The sequence below is a fragment of the Sycon ciliatum genome, chromosome 10, assembly GCF_964019385.1.
Source record: "Sycon ciliatum chromosome 10, ocSycCili1.1, whole genome shotgun sequence".
Taxonomy (NCBI): domain Eukaryota; kingdom Metazoa; phylum Porifera; class Calcarea; order Leucosolenida; family Sycettidae; genus Sycon; species Sycon ciliatum.
In genome coordinates, this window is record NC_088652.1 from 23,497,864 (window position 1) to 23,510,022 (window position 12,159).

A 12,159-nucleotide genomic window follows, 5' to 3' on the forward strand; every position below is an offset into this window, starting at 1 on the left:
GCAATGCTGGCTTTGGAGCGCCGTATCGCGCTGCGGCGCTGGTTCTGTGGATCGAGTGATGGATTGCTGGCTATCGCTGTGTTCCTCTGGCCAAGAGCTTTCCAGAAAGCCCAGATCACCAAAATCGGCCAAAGGACACCAAAGTTACGACCAGATAAGTAACTGGGCTCGCGTATGCAGTGCATTTCTTGAAATAATTGTGGGCCCCAAAGGGTTATTAACCAAGATACACAATTCGAGAGAATTCCGAGAATTCTTGGGACCGCCAAGTAACAAGTTAGTTGAACAACATGCCTGATGTCGGTGTGATCTGGAGTGTCAAGCCTCAAGGTCACAGTGATCTCCTTCACTGCTGCTGGTGAACTCCTCCATATCCCTTACGCTGCAGCTTTCCAGCGGCTATTCACGCCAGTCTGAACGCGCCCTTACTATGCGTATGAGCCTGTCAGTGCCAACCGGCATGGAGGTACCCCGGGGAGGGTCCTTGTACATGTCATGTATTTTCCCATGTACATGTACATGTACAGTAGTAGTAGTAGTAGTAGTAGTAGTAGTAGTAGTAGTAGTAGAATTTATTATTTTGATAGGGAAGGCCCTACACTACAGACGTTGCCGTCTTGTTACAGGGAACCCTAAGTGCTCTTTACAGAGCGAAACAAAAACGGATAGATGCTCAACCTGACGACACGAGACAGGCAGAGAATTCCACCTATCAGCGCCAAGGAAAGAAATAGAGAACATGCCATATCTAGTGGTAGCAGCGGGCAAAGAAAGTGAAGAGAATGACTGCCCTCTAGTGCGCCTCTTGGTGCAAGTAGCAGCCGACTGGAGGGTGAACATTGAGGAAAGAAGAGGACTTGTAAGCTGATGAATACAGCGGAAAACAAAAATAAAACAACACAGTACATTTGTACATTAACCAAGATACATGTACAATGTACATGTACATGTATCTTGGTTATGACTGTTGCAAATACATATACATGTACTTAATAATAATAATAGACCATGGTGAGAAAAGGAGGACAAAATGTTGCGAGTTATGACTAACTGTCCGCCAACGTAACCAGATCTTATACAGTCAGCGAGTGGGACAAAATGGCACAAAACCAACAAGGAGTACTGAGACATTCGGCGACCTGAACAGTTCGCGTACAGGGCAGCCAAGTACCTTTCCGCTTCTGTCTCTTTTGAGCTCTGCTACATGTGATGGTTGTGAAAACAAGGAAAAGAAACCCCCCCGAGAGAAATGAAAGTGCACAACCGGATAGAGGTGTGTATGGAGGTGGGTGTACATGTACATGTACATGCATGCGTGTGCTAGTGTGCGTGTGGGGAAGTGTGCGTGCGCGTGTGGGAAACGGAGTGCAAGCACCAATAGTACTTGGTGGACTATTAAAAATGCATGACAATGATTATAAATTAAAGGTGTTGTTATAACGAAATAGCGGCAGGTCCTCGTGGCCGGCTAGGCTGTGTGTGTGAATGCTCCATATCCAACAAGACAAAACAAAGATCAATACGGTGTACCGAAAATGGAAGCCTATTTCTACACGTACTGCTACTACGTTCTGATACAGGTACTTCGAAGTTTTCTATGGCTGTGTCGGAGATGTACATCACTACATGTACATGTATCTACCACAAACCGGTCTAGTATTGAAGATCCTAAGAAGGCATACTGAGACACAATAACTAACGAATGCAAATCCGTTATGCTAGCTTCGCGCATAAATTTAGTGCCAGATTTTCCAATGAATTTGTATTGCTCATTACCACTACGCTTTTCATGCAAGCTACATGTACATGTACAATATTCATGAATGTTAATACTGTGGGCACATTTCTTGAATTTCCAGGATAGATGTAGAAGCCCAGCCTGAGTAAGCATGTCCTTTGGGAGCGCTTCCAATACCTCCAACATGAACAGAAATATCATGCAGTCCAGCTGCGATGTTAGCTTCGTCGCTGCTAGTGGATTCACAAACACCAGTGAGCAGAGCCGGAATGTGATTATTCTCATTGTTCACTTGGGCCATGGATATATCAATCCTGGTGGGTCTTGCGCACTCTTTGCCATCGATCTTGAAATACCAACGGGACTGTCCACCGCCCACGTATATGCGTATGTTACCGGAGTAGGACAGCTTCAGTACAGTGTTGGCATACTTCTTTCTGAACGACAGCGTTGCGATACGGCCTTCAGCCACACCAACGTCGATGGAATGACGACTCTGATACTTGTATCCCACACTTCTACGGTTACACCCAGTGCCGTCATACTGAAATTGGACAAAAACAAAGGCGAAATCACAAGAAGGAGAAGAAAAAGTTCACGGTTCGCGTCAGACTCGGCTAGAGACCGAGTTTTCCGCATCCGTAGGAACGCCACAATTCAACCCCTCTAGGATCAAGGCGCAGTTGCAGCTCCTCAAGCACAAAGGCTTAAGCAGGTACAAACTCTACGCCATCTCCAAAGAGGTCCTTTGCAGTCGCCGAGCTTCTCCTGAATGCTACAATCGCTACTTTTTGTTTGAGGGCGTTGTTCACAACTCCAGTCTAACGCAATTTTCGTCCCTGACTGCACTTTGGAGCTGTTATCGTCATCTGTTTCCCCATTTCTCGTTTCTTGCATGTACATGTACATGTATTGCTGAGGGAACAGAATGTTGCGTTGTAATCGTGGATCTCTACCAGTACGGTACATTGCTTATTGCATGGGCCACACATACTCATCCGGTGGATACTGTGAAAGCCATAACAAAACGGACCCAAGGGGTAGGAGCCAACTTAAAAAAATCGTTATACAGAAATCGATACATCTACTGTTCTATTGAGCGTTGAGAATGCGTGAGAATTGTTACCTTTGGTACACGTAAACCAGTCAATTTTGGGAAATCGTTATACAACACTCTGGCCGTCTGGGTACGTCCTTCGGGGGAATTGTTATACATGTACATGTATATTATGTATATGTATATGTATACAACTGTAGAATCAAGGAATCCTGCCCGCTGCGCGGAGAGTGCCAGACGAAGGAGATTGTGTATGAGGCCACTGCAGAATCTACCAGCAAGATTTACATCGGCCTATCAGAGACACCTTTCAAAGCCCGTCACGCCAACCACCTGACCTCCATGCGTCATGAGAAATACAAAAACAGCACTGAGCTCGCAAAACACGTATGGGAGCTGAAGAGCGAGGGAAAGCCGTTGACCATTACATGGAAGGTGCGGGAGAAGAGCCGATCATACAGATGTGAGTCAAAAAAATGCAATCTTTGTACCGCGGAAACATTCCACATCCTGACTACACCCAAGAAGCTCCTACTCAACAAGCGGTCTGAGATGGTCTCGAAATGCAGGCACGAGAATAAGTTCCGCCTCGCAAATTTCACACCTATCAAATGAACTGACCAAGTACTGTACTGCACTTTGCCTGAGCACCCATTATTATTAATAACAAAATCCCTTGGCCTGTAGTCGGCGATGCCACTCTGCTCACGCCTGCCCGTCACCAAACGACTCCCTACTTGTAGCGATCTCACTGGCCCATTGCCCGCCACCCTCCTGGCACCTCCACCCATCTGCTGTACACTGCCTCCCCATCGCCTCTTTCCGCGCTTTCATGCTCACACCTGCCTGTTGCCCGCCACCATCCTGGCACTTCCCCCTGTCGCGCCTTGGCCCGCGCCAGCTTTCTCCCCATACCTCACGCCAGATTTAGCGCTAAATTTGTTTATGCTTGTGGCTCTATGTTTATAAGCATACTGTTGGGTAGACCCGAGTATCAGTTGTCTGATGATTGCCTAGCGGCATGAAACTCAGAGTTACAACCAACCTGAACGTCCTCCGCTGAGTCTGCTATATATGTATATGTATATGTATATGTATATGTATATGTATATGTATATGTATATGTATATGTACTCAATCTGCGGACAGAACTGTTTCGTCCTTTGTGGACTCATCAGCGCAGCACAGAGGAAATGTATATGTATATGTATATGTGCCTGGTTAGAATAATGGCTTTTACAGTATGTATGTCGGACTCGGATGGAGAGCCAAGGATTAGTTTATAAAAGAAGAAAAAATGGACCAAGAAACTACAAGTTACACTATAACGTCCACCAACACCACCAGTTACTAAACAATCAGCTCATGCCATAACATTGCACCACACTGACCGATGGTACTGACGTTTACAACTAACTGGCTAACAGCTCTAGCACATCTTGGATGCAGTATGTGCTATTTATTCCTGAGTGAACTAATTTTTTACAAAATCTCATTACCTGAGGGCCGCATAACGTGAAGTTTGAATTGCAACAAACTCCGTTCTTCATTCGTTAAAACGTACATGTACATGTACATGTATAGCCTCGGCTAGTGCACTGCATGCATTCTCTTTCTTTGTCTCACTGACATATTCACACACACACACACACACACACACACACACACACAAACACACAAACACACACACACACATATGCAAACACAGCTCTCCACTCCACTCCACTCTCTCTTTCTCGCTCTCTCTCTCTCTCTCTCTCTCTCTCTCTCTCTCTCTCTCTCTCTCTCTCTCTCTCTCTCTCTCTCTCTCTCTCTCTCTCTCTCTCTCTCTCTCTCTCTCTCTCTCTCTCTCTCTCTCTCTCTCTCTCTCTCTCTCTCTCTCTCTCTCTCTCTCTCTCTCTCTCTCTCTCTCTCTCTCTCTCTCTCTCTCTCAACACCTTTCACCCGCGCTGCTGCTCTCCACACACAAGCACAATTCTTGCACATTTTTCTTTGCTCTCTTCTCATCGCTTTCCTACAGCACCTCATTGCATACAATGTATCTGCTAGTATTCAACTGGTTGTTTGTTTGCATTTTCGGTTTTCAGTTTCACCCTGGTGATGTGTCAAAAATTAAGTGACATACATGTACATGTACATGTATGCAGCAAAGAGATCGTGTTTTTAAAAGGGTTTGAGTTGAGGCACCCCAATGTGTACATAATTGCCGCAATGGAGTCTGCGAGTACCGGTACTTAGAAAAGATTATCCAAACTCAGTTTTCGTCTGGTGATCCATTCAATTCATGAACTCAGGAGTTACGAAACCGCAACTGTTCGTCCTTCTGCTATGTGTTCCGCGCTTTGCCTACAACAAATTGAGCTTTCCACGGATGGTGGAAGAGCCTCACATAGAAAAGATTACCTTACATCCCAGTTTCACACGTTGGTTGACATTATTGTGTTGCATTCTTCATTCAACCTTTGAGCCAATTGGACGCCAAGCTGACTTCCCAATAACAGGTAGCCTTCTTCCATACCGCGCATACTGCAGTTGCTTGTCTTGTGTATGGCTGCAAAAACATTATTGTCGCGTCTGTTACGAATTCTGAGGGGGAAACGTTGAACTGCTTTGCCGGGATGACGACTACACCAGATGTCGTGGGAATAATCACTGGATTATAGCGGAGATACAGTTCCTGAATAGAGCACTCCTATCCCCCTCCCCGGGCCTCTGCTCCCTCTCTCTCTCTCTCTCTCTCTCTCTCTCTCTCTCTCTCTCTCTCTCTCTCTCTCTCTCTCTCTCTCTCTCTCTCTCTCTCTCTCTCTCTCTCTCTCTCTCTCTCTCTCTCTCTCTCTCTCTCTCTGAGCAGCCAGCCATGACAGTGAACATAACGTTTGAGTACCAAATTCCATCACCTACTCACTTACCTGAGTTCTGCTTTGAGTGTCTGCCAGTTGTTTTCGTAGCTCTTTAACTTCATTCTGCAGACTCCTGAACTCATCTAACGGAGCAGGATGTGCTGCAGCGAAAAGGAGTAGAAATGTACTACAGTAAAACCAGTAACAAAAGACCACCGTGACTAGGGTATGGTATGGTGTTGATTTATTTGAATTCGGTATCTCAACAGTACAATGTACAACTTGGGAAGATCCGAATGACATAGATACATAAACATAAAACGTGGAGTAGGTGCTACAGCTGATCATGTTTTCGCAGGTCGTGGGACTAAACTAATACCAGTATGCAAGTACACAAGAAATAAAAGCTGAATAAATACGACTGCATGACATTGGAGAAAAGCACCAATTAGAGCAAAACAAAGCGACACATCACTCATTGAAAACATTTTCAAAAAGGAGCTGTTTTAACCGGGTACATTGTGGCCCGTCATTAAGAAGGCAGGCAAGATGGGCGTTAAATGCAGAAGACGTATTGCAAGACTTCATTTCAAAGGGACCGGCGGATTCTGCTCGAAAAGCAGTGAAAATGGCAGAACCATACAAACCTTTAATATGGCGGGCAATTCCTCGAATTCTGCACCATGTCTTTATCCACATACCAAACATGCATGAAATTTACCAGAAAAAGTACCGAATTCTGCCAATTTTTCTGCCGGCATAATCCGCCGGTGCCTACTTGAAAGTCCCTTGAGCGGTCGTCTTAGACAGGTTTCACCGTACATGTACATGTATATTGTTAAAAACTACGAACTTCAATCTGATCTCGGCAGATCAGTGCTGGAGAGAGAAAACGTCATACCAACAATAGCCAAGACCAGCCGTGGCTTGTGTTGAAAGGCGCGAAGACTTTTTGTCTTCGATTTCTCCATTCAGATTCGTTTCGCAAAACTGAATAACTGGCGTGCACCAAAATCAGATTGAAAAGTGCAAAGGAGACTAGACTAGTGATGTTGGGAGCCGCTACTCAGATGGAGCAGAACGGAAAGGCTACCGACTAACAAACGTATCGCCACATTGTCGTAACGGTTAGCGATTCGATATCCGCCACAAAAACACGTACACGTGAATACATGTACATGAACATGATTGTAAAGTAATTAGTTACATGTACGTGTAACATTACATATTCACGTACAATGTACATGTACATGTATGTACATGCAATTGTTAGATTGACAGCATGAAACAAGGTGGTCTAACAATTGCGTGAACTATAAAAAGGTTTATCTAATACTGGTTTTTAACCAGTGTTAGGTTATCTTACACTGTACATGTAGTAGCAACAAGCATGTTTACGGCGTGTTTACATGGTTTTCTAACTTCTACCTAGTCTGGACAGGCCCTTAAATTTAAGGAGCAAGTGGAAAGTTGAGTTCTATTAGCCTGGTATACATGTACATGTGCCGTAAAGTACCGCCAGAGCGCCCAACCATCTCGTCCTCTCGTGGTCGTCTTGTGGAGGTGATTCCTGTCTGTAGGTCATACGACAAGGACCTTGTACACACATTGCAGTCAATCCGTATCCAGTTTACCTTCAGTGGGACCATTGTCATTAGATTTAGGCCTGTTTTGGAACTCCAATCTAAATAAAGCCAAACAACAACAACTTCAAGCGGATGCAAGCTCCACATAAAAGCATACCAAGTGTGACCTTAGTACACGAAGGTTCTCACACCGTACAAACTTAGTAGCATTCTGCCATACGATTTTCTTCCCTTGGCTGTAAAATCAAGGTGGGGCGCTCTCGCGAGACGGGGCGCTCTGGCGGTACTTTACGGTACATGTACATGTATGTACAAAAAAGAGTGATTTGGACTTACGTGTCTGACAATAGTCCCCAGTAAAGTCAGGATGACACTTGCATACGTATGACGTATTGGACAGCGACAACTGACACTGACCACCATTGAGACAGGGTGAGTAGGTCTTGCAAACATCGGACTGTTGAACTGTCAGGAACGGATCAGAGACGTGAAAACTGACTTCAGAGCAGGACTAGGATATTGTATGAGCTATCATCTGGCTCACACGAACACGTGGAGTTATGTGTACAATGTATGACTGTGATCCTGGACAAGTGGAAATGACATCATCTTTATTTTGCCAATAATTCCACATACACGTACAATGTAATTCTGGAGGTAAGAGTCATTTTTTCTTCAGACTTTTCCCCTTTGTGTCTTTCACTCAAACCAATGAATACAACTATAATTCCATCAGCGGAGCACAGAGAAAATGAGGCCGAACCTGATAGCAATGAAAAATATATTTTCCAAAGCAAGATTTAAACCAGGCCCGAACATTTACACGCAATATATAATACGCTTCCCACAAATCAATACAACAATAACTCACGTATACATTTTTGAATTGCATGAGCGTCAGGTCTCGTAGACTGCAAGACGAACTTCAGAAGACCGACGTTAGCGCTACTTATCACATCCTCCGACATCGTAGCCAATAGAGCACGTTGCTCGTACTGCAGTGCTTTGCTCTGTGCAATACCAGCCTTCAGCATTCTCCTCACCATGCAGCTATCACCAGTACCTGTACAGTCAGGACAAACGTGACACGGTGATCACGTGTGAAATAGAGTACTGAAGTGTGGAGGGAATGATGCATTGGCTTGACATTGTTGGCTAACTTTTTTTCTTCTTTTTTCTTTTTACTACAAAGCACTGGCCAGCAACATTAAAGGGGAGCAGGGCCTGCATGCTGGAGAGCCGGGTCAGCCGGGTCACGCGCCCGGCTGGGGAACTGCACGACCTGGCTGAACAGATAACACCAGGTCCAGTCTGACCCGGCTGAAAAATGTCTCAAACTGACAATGGATTCCTAAAATTCCGATATTTTACGACTCGCGGACCCCATCTGTTGCAAATCTAGCGCAACCGTACACACTACATGTAGATCTACAGTCTGCAAGCGACAGAAACTCGGCTAGGGTCAACTGGGGTCAACTGGTTCGAGCGCGATCCGGCCAGCGGCGAGCAGGAAGCCAGGACATTCAAAGTCGATGGGGCAGGCAGTCAAAAGCGTAACTTTGGCTATAGTTGCAAGTAATAGTTTTCAGCCGACTGGTGATTTGGACGATGGAGACCGCAGCGAAGAGAATAAGAACGCACGCTTTCCAAGACTCTTGGAAGAAAGGTCGACCCTGGCTGAAGCTTGTGAAGACGGTGATGCGGAACTCGCTGTGGACGAGGAATCTGGAGATGATCATGGCGATCATGCTCGACGTTCCTGCCGTCGCCGACTTCAACTACGACAAGGCTATGGCTGCATGGCATTCTGAGATGACTCGGCGCACTACGACTGCAACGTCAACCTCGTCTGAACGGAGCGACCTGGCCCGCGCACCCAGAACAGCAGCGGCAGCAGCAACGCCAGCAGCAGCAACAGCGCCACCAGCAACAGCAGCGCCAGCAGCAGCTGCAGCAGCAGCGGCAGCAGCAGCAGCAGCGCCAGCGCCAGCAGCAGCAGCGCCAGCAGCAGCAGCAGCAGTTGCAACTCCACCAGTTCTCCAATCTACTAAAGCCTTTCAGCAGCAGATGCCAGTCGGCTTGGCCATGCAGGTGATGCAGTGGCAGCAAGCAGCCACTCCACAAAGGTGCTGCTGCAGGCACCCCCCCCCCCCCCCCCCCCCCAGTGCTCTATTATGTGAACATGTTCGTCCTGCTACATGTACTAGCACTAATTAGAAAACAGAATTCCTTTTTTTCAAATTGTTAAATCAGAATCCAATGGAACTGCTTTGCATTCTTCACGTAAAGTCGTTTACCTTCTAGGTTTGCGGACTTTGATAGTTCGCCTTGTTCTCTACAATTTCCGATTTCGGGTAATAAATTCGCCTTTCTGTTTTCCTGCGTTTTGAGCAGGCTTTTAGGTTGTTTTTCTGCCGGATGATCTGACCCGGCTTGACCCGGCTGGCCTGCATGCGCCAGGTACACTCTGACCGGGCTGTGTTGAATGTCTAGAGCAGGCCCTGGGCCCGGAGGTAGACAAAATAATTGGACAAGCAAACATTGATAACACAGAGGAGCCTGGCATGGGTGCCGATGAGGTAGGTCAAACTTCCCCGACCTAGTAGTGGTCTCGGGTTCATCAGTTGGTCTACGCATCAGGAAGGGGAAATGGACAGAGAAAGGGAGAATGAGCATGAGGAGCTTCCGAGGAGAGGAAGAGTGAGAGAGAGAGAGAGAAACAGAGAAACAGAGAATGATAATAATAGAGACAACCGGTAATTCTCAGTGCTGGTGGACGTCAGTGGCCCATAGCCAATTGGTCTGGCGGAGGTGATGGTAAGCCTTGGTCTTGAACGTCGGAAATTTCTTCTACATGTTCATGTATACTGTCTACACGATCCTGGTCATTGCACTTTTCTCCCGACACATGGCATGTGCATGTCATAATGCAGCACATATCTGTGTTACCAGGCAATGGCGTATGTGCTAGCATCGCACGATTCCTCTACTACATGTACATTGTACAGTAAAACCTGTCAAGGCGACCACTCGGATAAGGCGACCACCTGCCCCAAAAGACCACTGCAATCAGGACCAAGGGATGCTATTTCCAGTCAAACGACCCTGGATAAGGAGACCACCTGGTAATAGAGACCACGTTTTGAAGGTCCCTTGAGTGGTCGTGTTAGACAGGTTTCAATGTACATGCATATGCACCGTACTTTTCACCCGTCGAAATGTAATGTATTATTTTTTTCTAATCCAGCTGATGTTTGCCACATCCTTTGTCCTCTCACCACTGAAATGCTGTACCTCCATCACCTCTGCCACTTTTCTCAAAATCCCTCCTTCCCAGCGGGTAACGTGATCGACGGCAAGTACATGAGCCACGCCAAGCACTGTTGCATACGTATTGTAGGTAATCACCCTCAATTGACTTTCGAACTGCAAATTGGCCATACGTACCTGTAACTGAATTCCAGTGCGTCAGGAGAAGAATAGCAACAATCGTTGTACATCCCATTGTGAATTTAGCCGTGGTGTAGCAAGGACGATTTCCGAACGCTCTCTCCCCTCGCTCTCTGATTCTATTTCTATCTCTGTCTGTCTGTCTGTCTGTCTCCCTCTCTCTCTGGCTCTCTCACTTCCTCTGTTTTCTCTCTATCGAGCTCTCTCTCTCTCTCTCTCTCTCTCTCTCTCTCTCTCTCTCTCTCTCCAATCTCCCTAGATCAGATTCACAATGTAGCTGGTACTGGTATGGGGTGGCTTCTTTATAATGACTTTAGGCCATGCCTTGCACCTGTACGGGCTTTGCTCGAATGGACAGTACACATCATGTGCATTGCACATGTAGATCCAAATGACTAGGTGATGCCTCGTAGCAGGGTCATAGGGGGATGGTGCGGCATGTGTGACTACTGTCTCTTAACTGAACTTCTGGTTACATCTTGACATCGGTGATGGGCACTTGTCTCTTGACTGCTGCACAGACTGCTGTCATCGTCACAGTTCACACACATTGACAAGAGGGTAAATCACCAGACTGACAGCGGTGATTTCACAAAGACTAGGCTGTCTATGCAGATTATCGCATTGTGGTCTCTCAGACAAGAACATCGACATTTGCCTTTCAACAAAGGTGTCATATACGAATAGGGGATCGGAGCTTCCTAAGGGTGTGCAGACTCCACTGTAGCCAATTCATGTTTCACACAGTTATACACCAGTACTCGAAAACGGTCTCTTGGCTACAAATTCTTCCAAAAATAATAAATATCCAAATCTTCGGGCCAGGCCCATCTTCAGGAATAATAAATTTATTATTAGCTTAGGGGATTTTAATCCGATTCCACTGGAAGTAGTAGTAGTATCATCATTGCCCTGCTAAAGCTCCTCACTCAGCAGTCGGAAGTCCAGAGAGCAGGAGAAATCAAATGATTACCAAAGAGGCATTTACTCACTTGTGGAGAGAATGGAATACGGGTAAATCAGAAGAACACCCACCACGACTCGAACCAGACATTTACATGACTGTACGATGTCATGTAAATGTCTTACATTACATTGTATGCTCCTGTTTTTGGCCTGGGGGTTGTAATGCTGAATCACTATTGAATTACTAGGTTCCTCGACCTGTCCGCTTTAGGGCCAACAACATAATTTAAAAAATTCCCGTTTACGTCTTTCCCTCAAACCAGTAACAAAATAGTGGAAACCGAGTTTTCCGCATCCGTAGGAACGCCACCACCCTTCAAGGATCAAGGCGCAGATGCAGCTCCTAAAGCGGTGGGAGGTGAGTAGATCAGCTCACCAGAAAGTGGTCAAAGACCGAAAATCCCATTCACTGCATCCATGTTTCCCTCTCGCCAGGCCACGAGTTGCCAATTAACTGTGGGTCGCAGCACGGCTGTAAATAAATCCTTCCGCTTCCAAGCAGGACTTGAAACCTGTACCTTC

General features: G+C 46.2%; 1 protein-coding gene across 1 annotated transcript; it reads right to left on the bottom strand.

Moving 5' to 3' along the window:
• Positions 1-529: 529 nt before the first annotated feature.
• On the bottom strand, positions 530-11,094 carry LOC135825780 (uncharacterized). Its single transcript, XM_065338402.1, has 5 exons — positions 10,669-11,094; positions 8,093-8,284; positions 7,558-7,686; positions 5,705-5,796; positions 530-2,282 (listed from the first exon to the last, which is right to left on the bottom strand). Exons 1-5 carry the CDS (start codon positions 10,724-10,726, stop codon positions 1,827-1,829), a joined length of 927 nt encoding a protein of 308 aa, XP_065194474.1. The 5' UTR covers positions 10,727-11,094; the 3' UTR covers positions 530-1,826.
• Between the last annotated feature and the right edge of the window lie 1,065 nt (positions 11,095-12,159).

Excerpts from the sequence above, each read along its gene's own strand:
- LOC135825780 (XM_065338402.1), bottom strand. The coding sequence starts at position 10,726 with ATGGGATGTACAACGATTGTTGCTATTCTTCTCCTGACGCACTGGAAT. Across the intron at positions 7,687-8,092 it reads TGCAATTCAAAAATGTATAC|TTCAACAGTCCGATGTTTGC; the intron begins GTGAGTTATTGT and ends CGTTCCTGACAG. Across the intron at positions 2,283-5,704 it reads ACACTCAAAGCAGAACTCAG|TATGACGGCACTGGGTGTAA; the intron begins GTAAGTGAGTAG and ends GTCCAATTTCAG.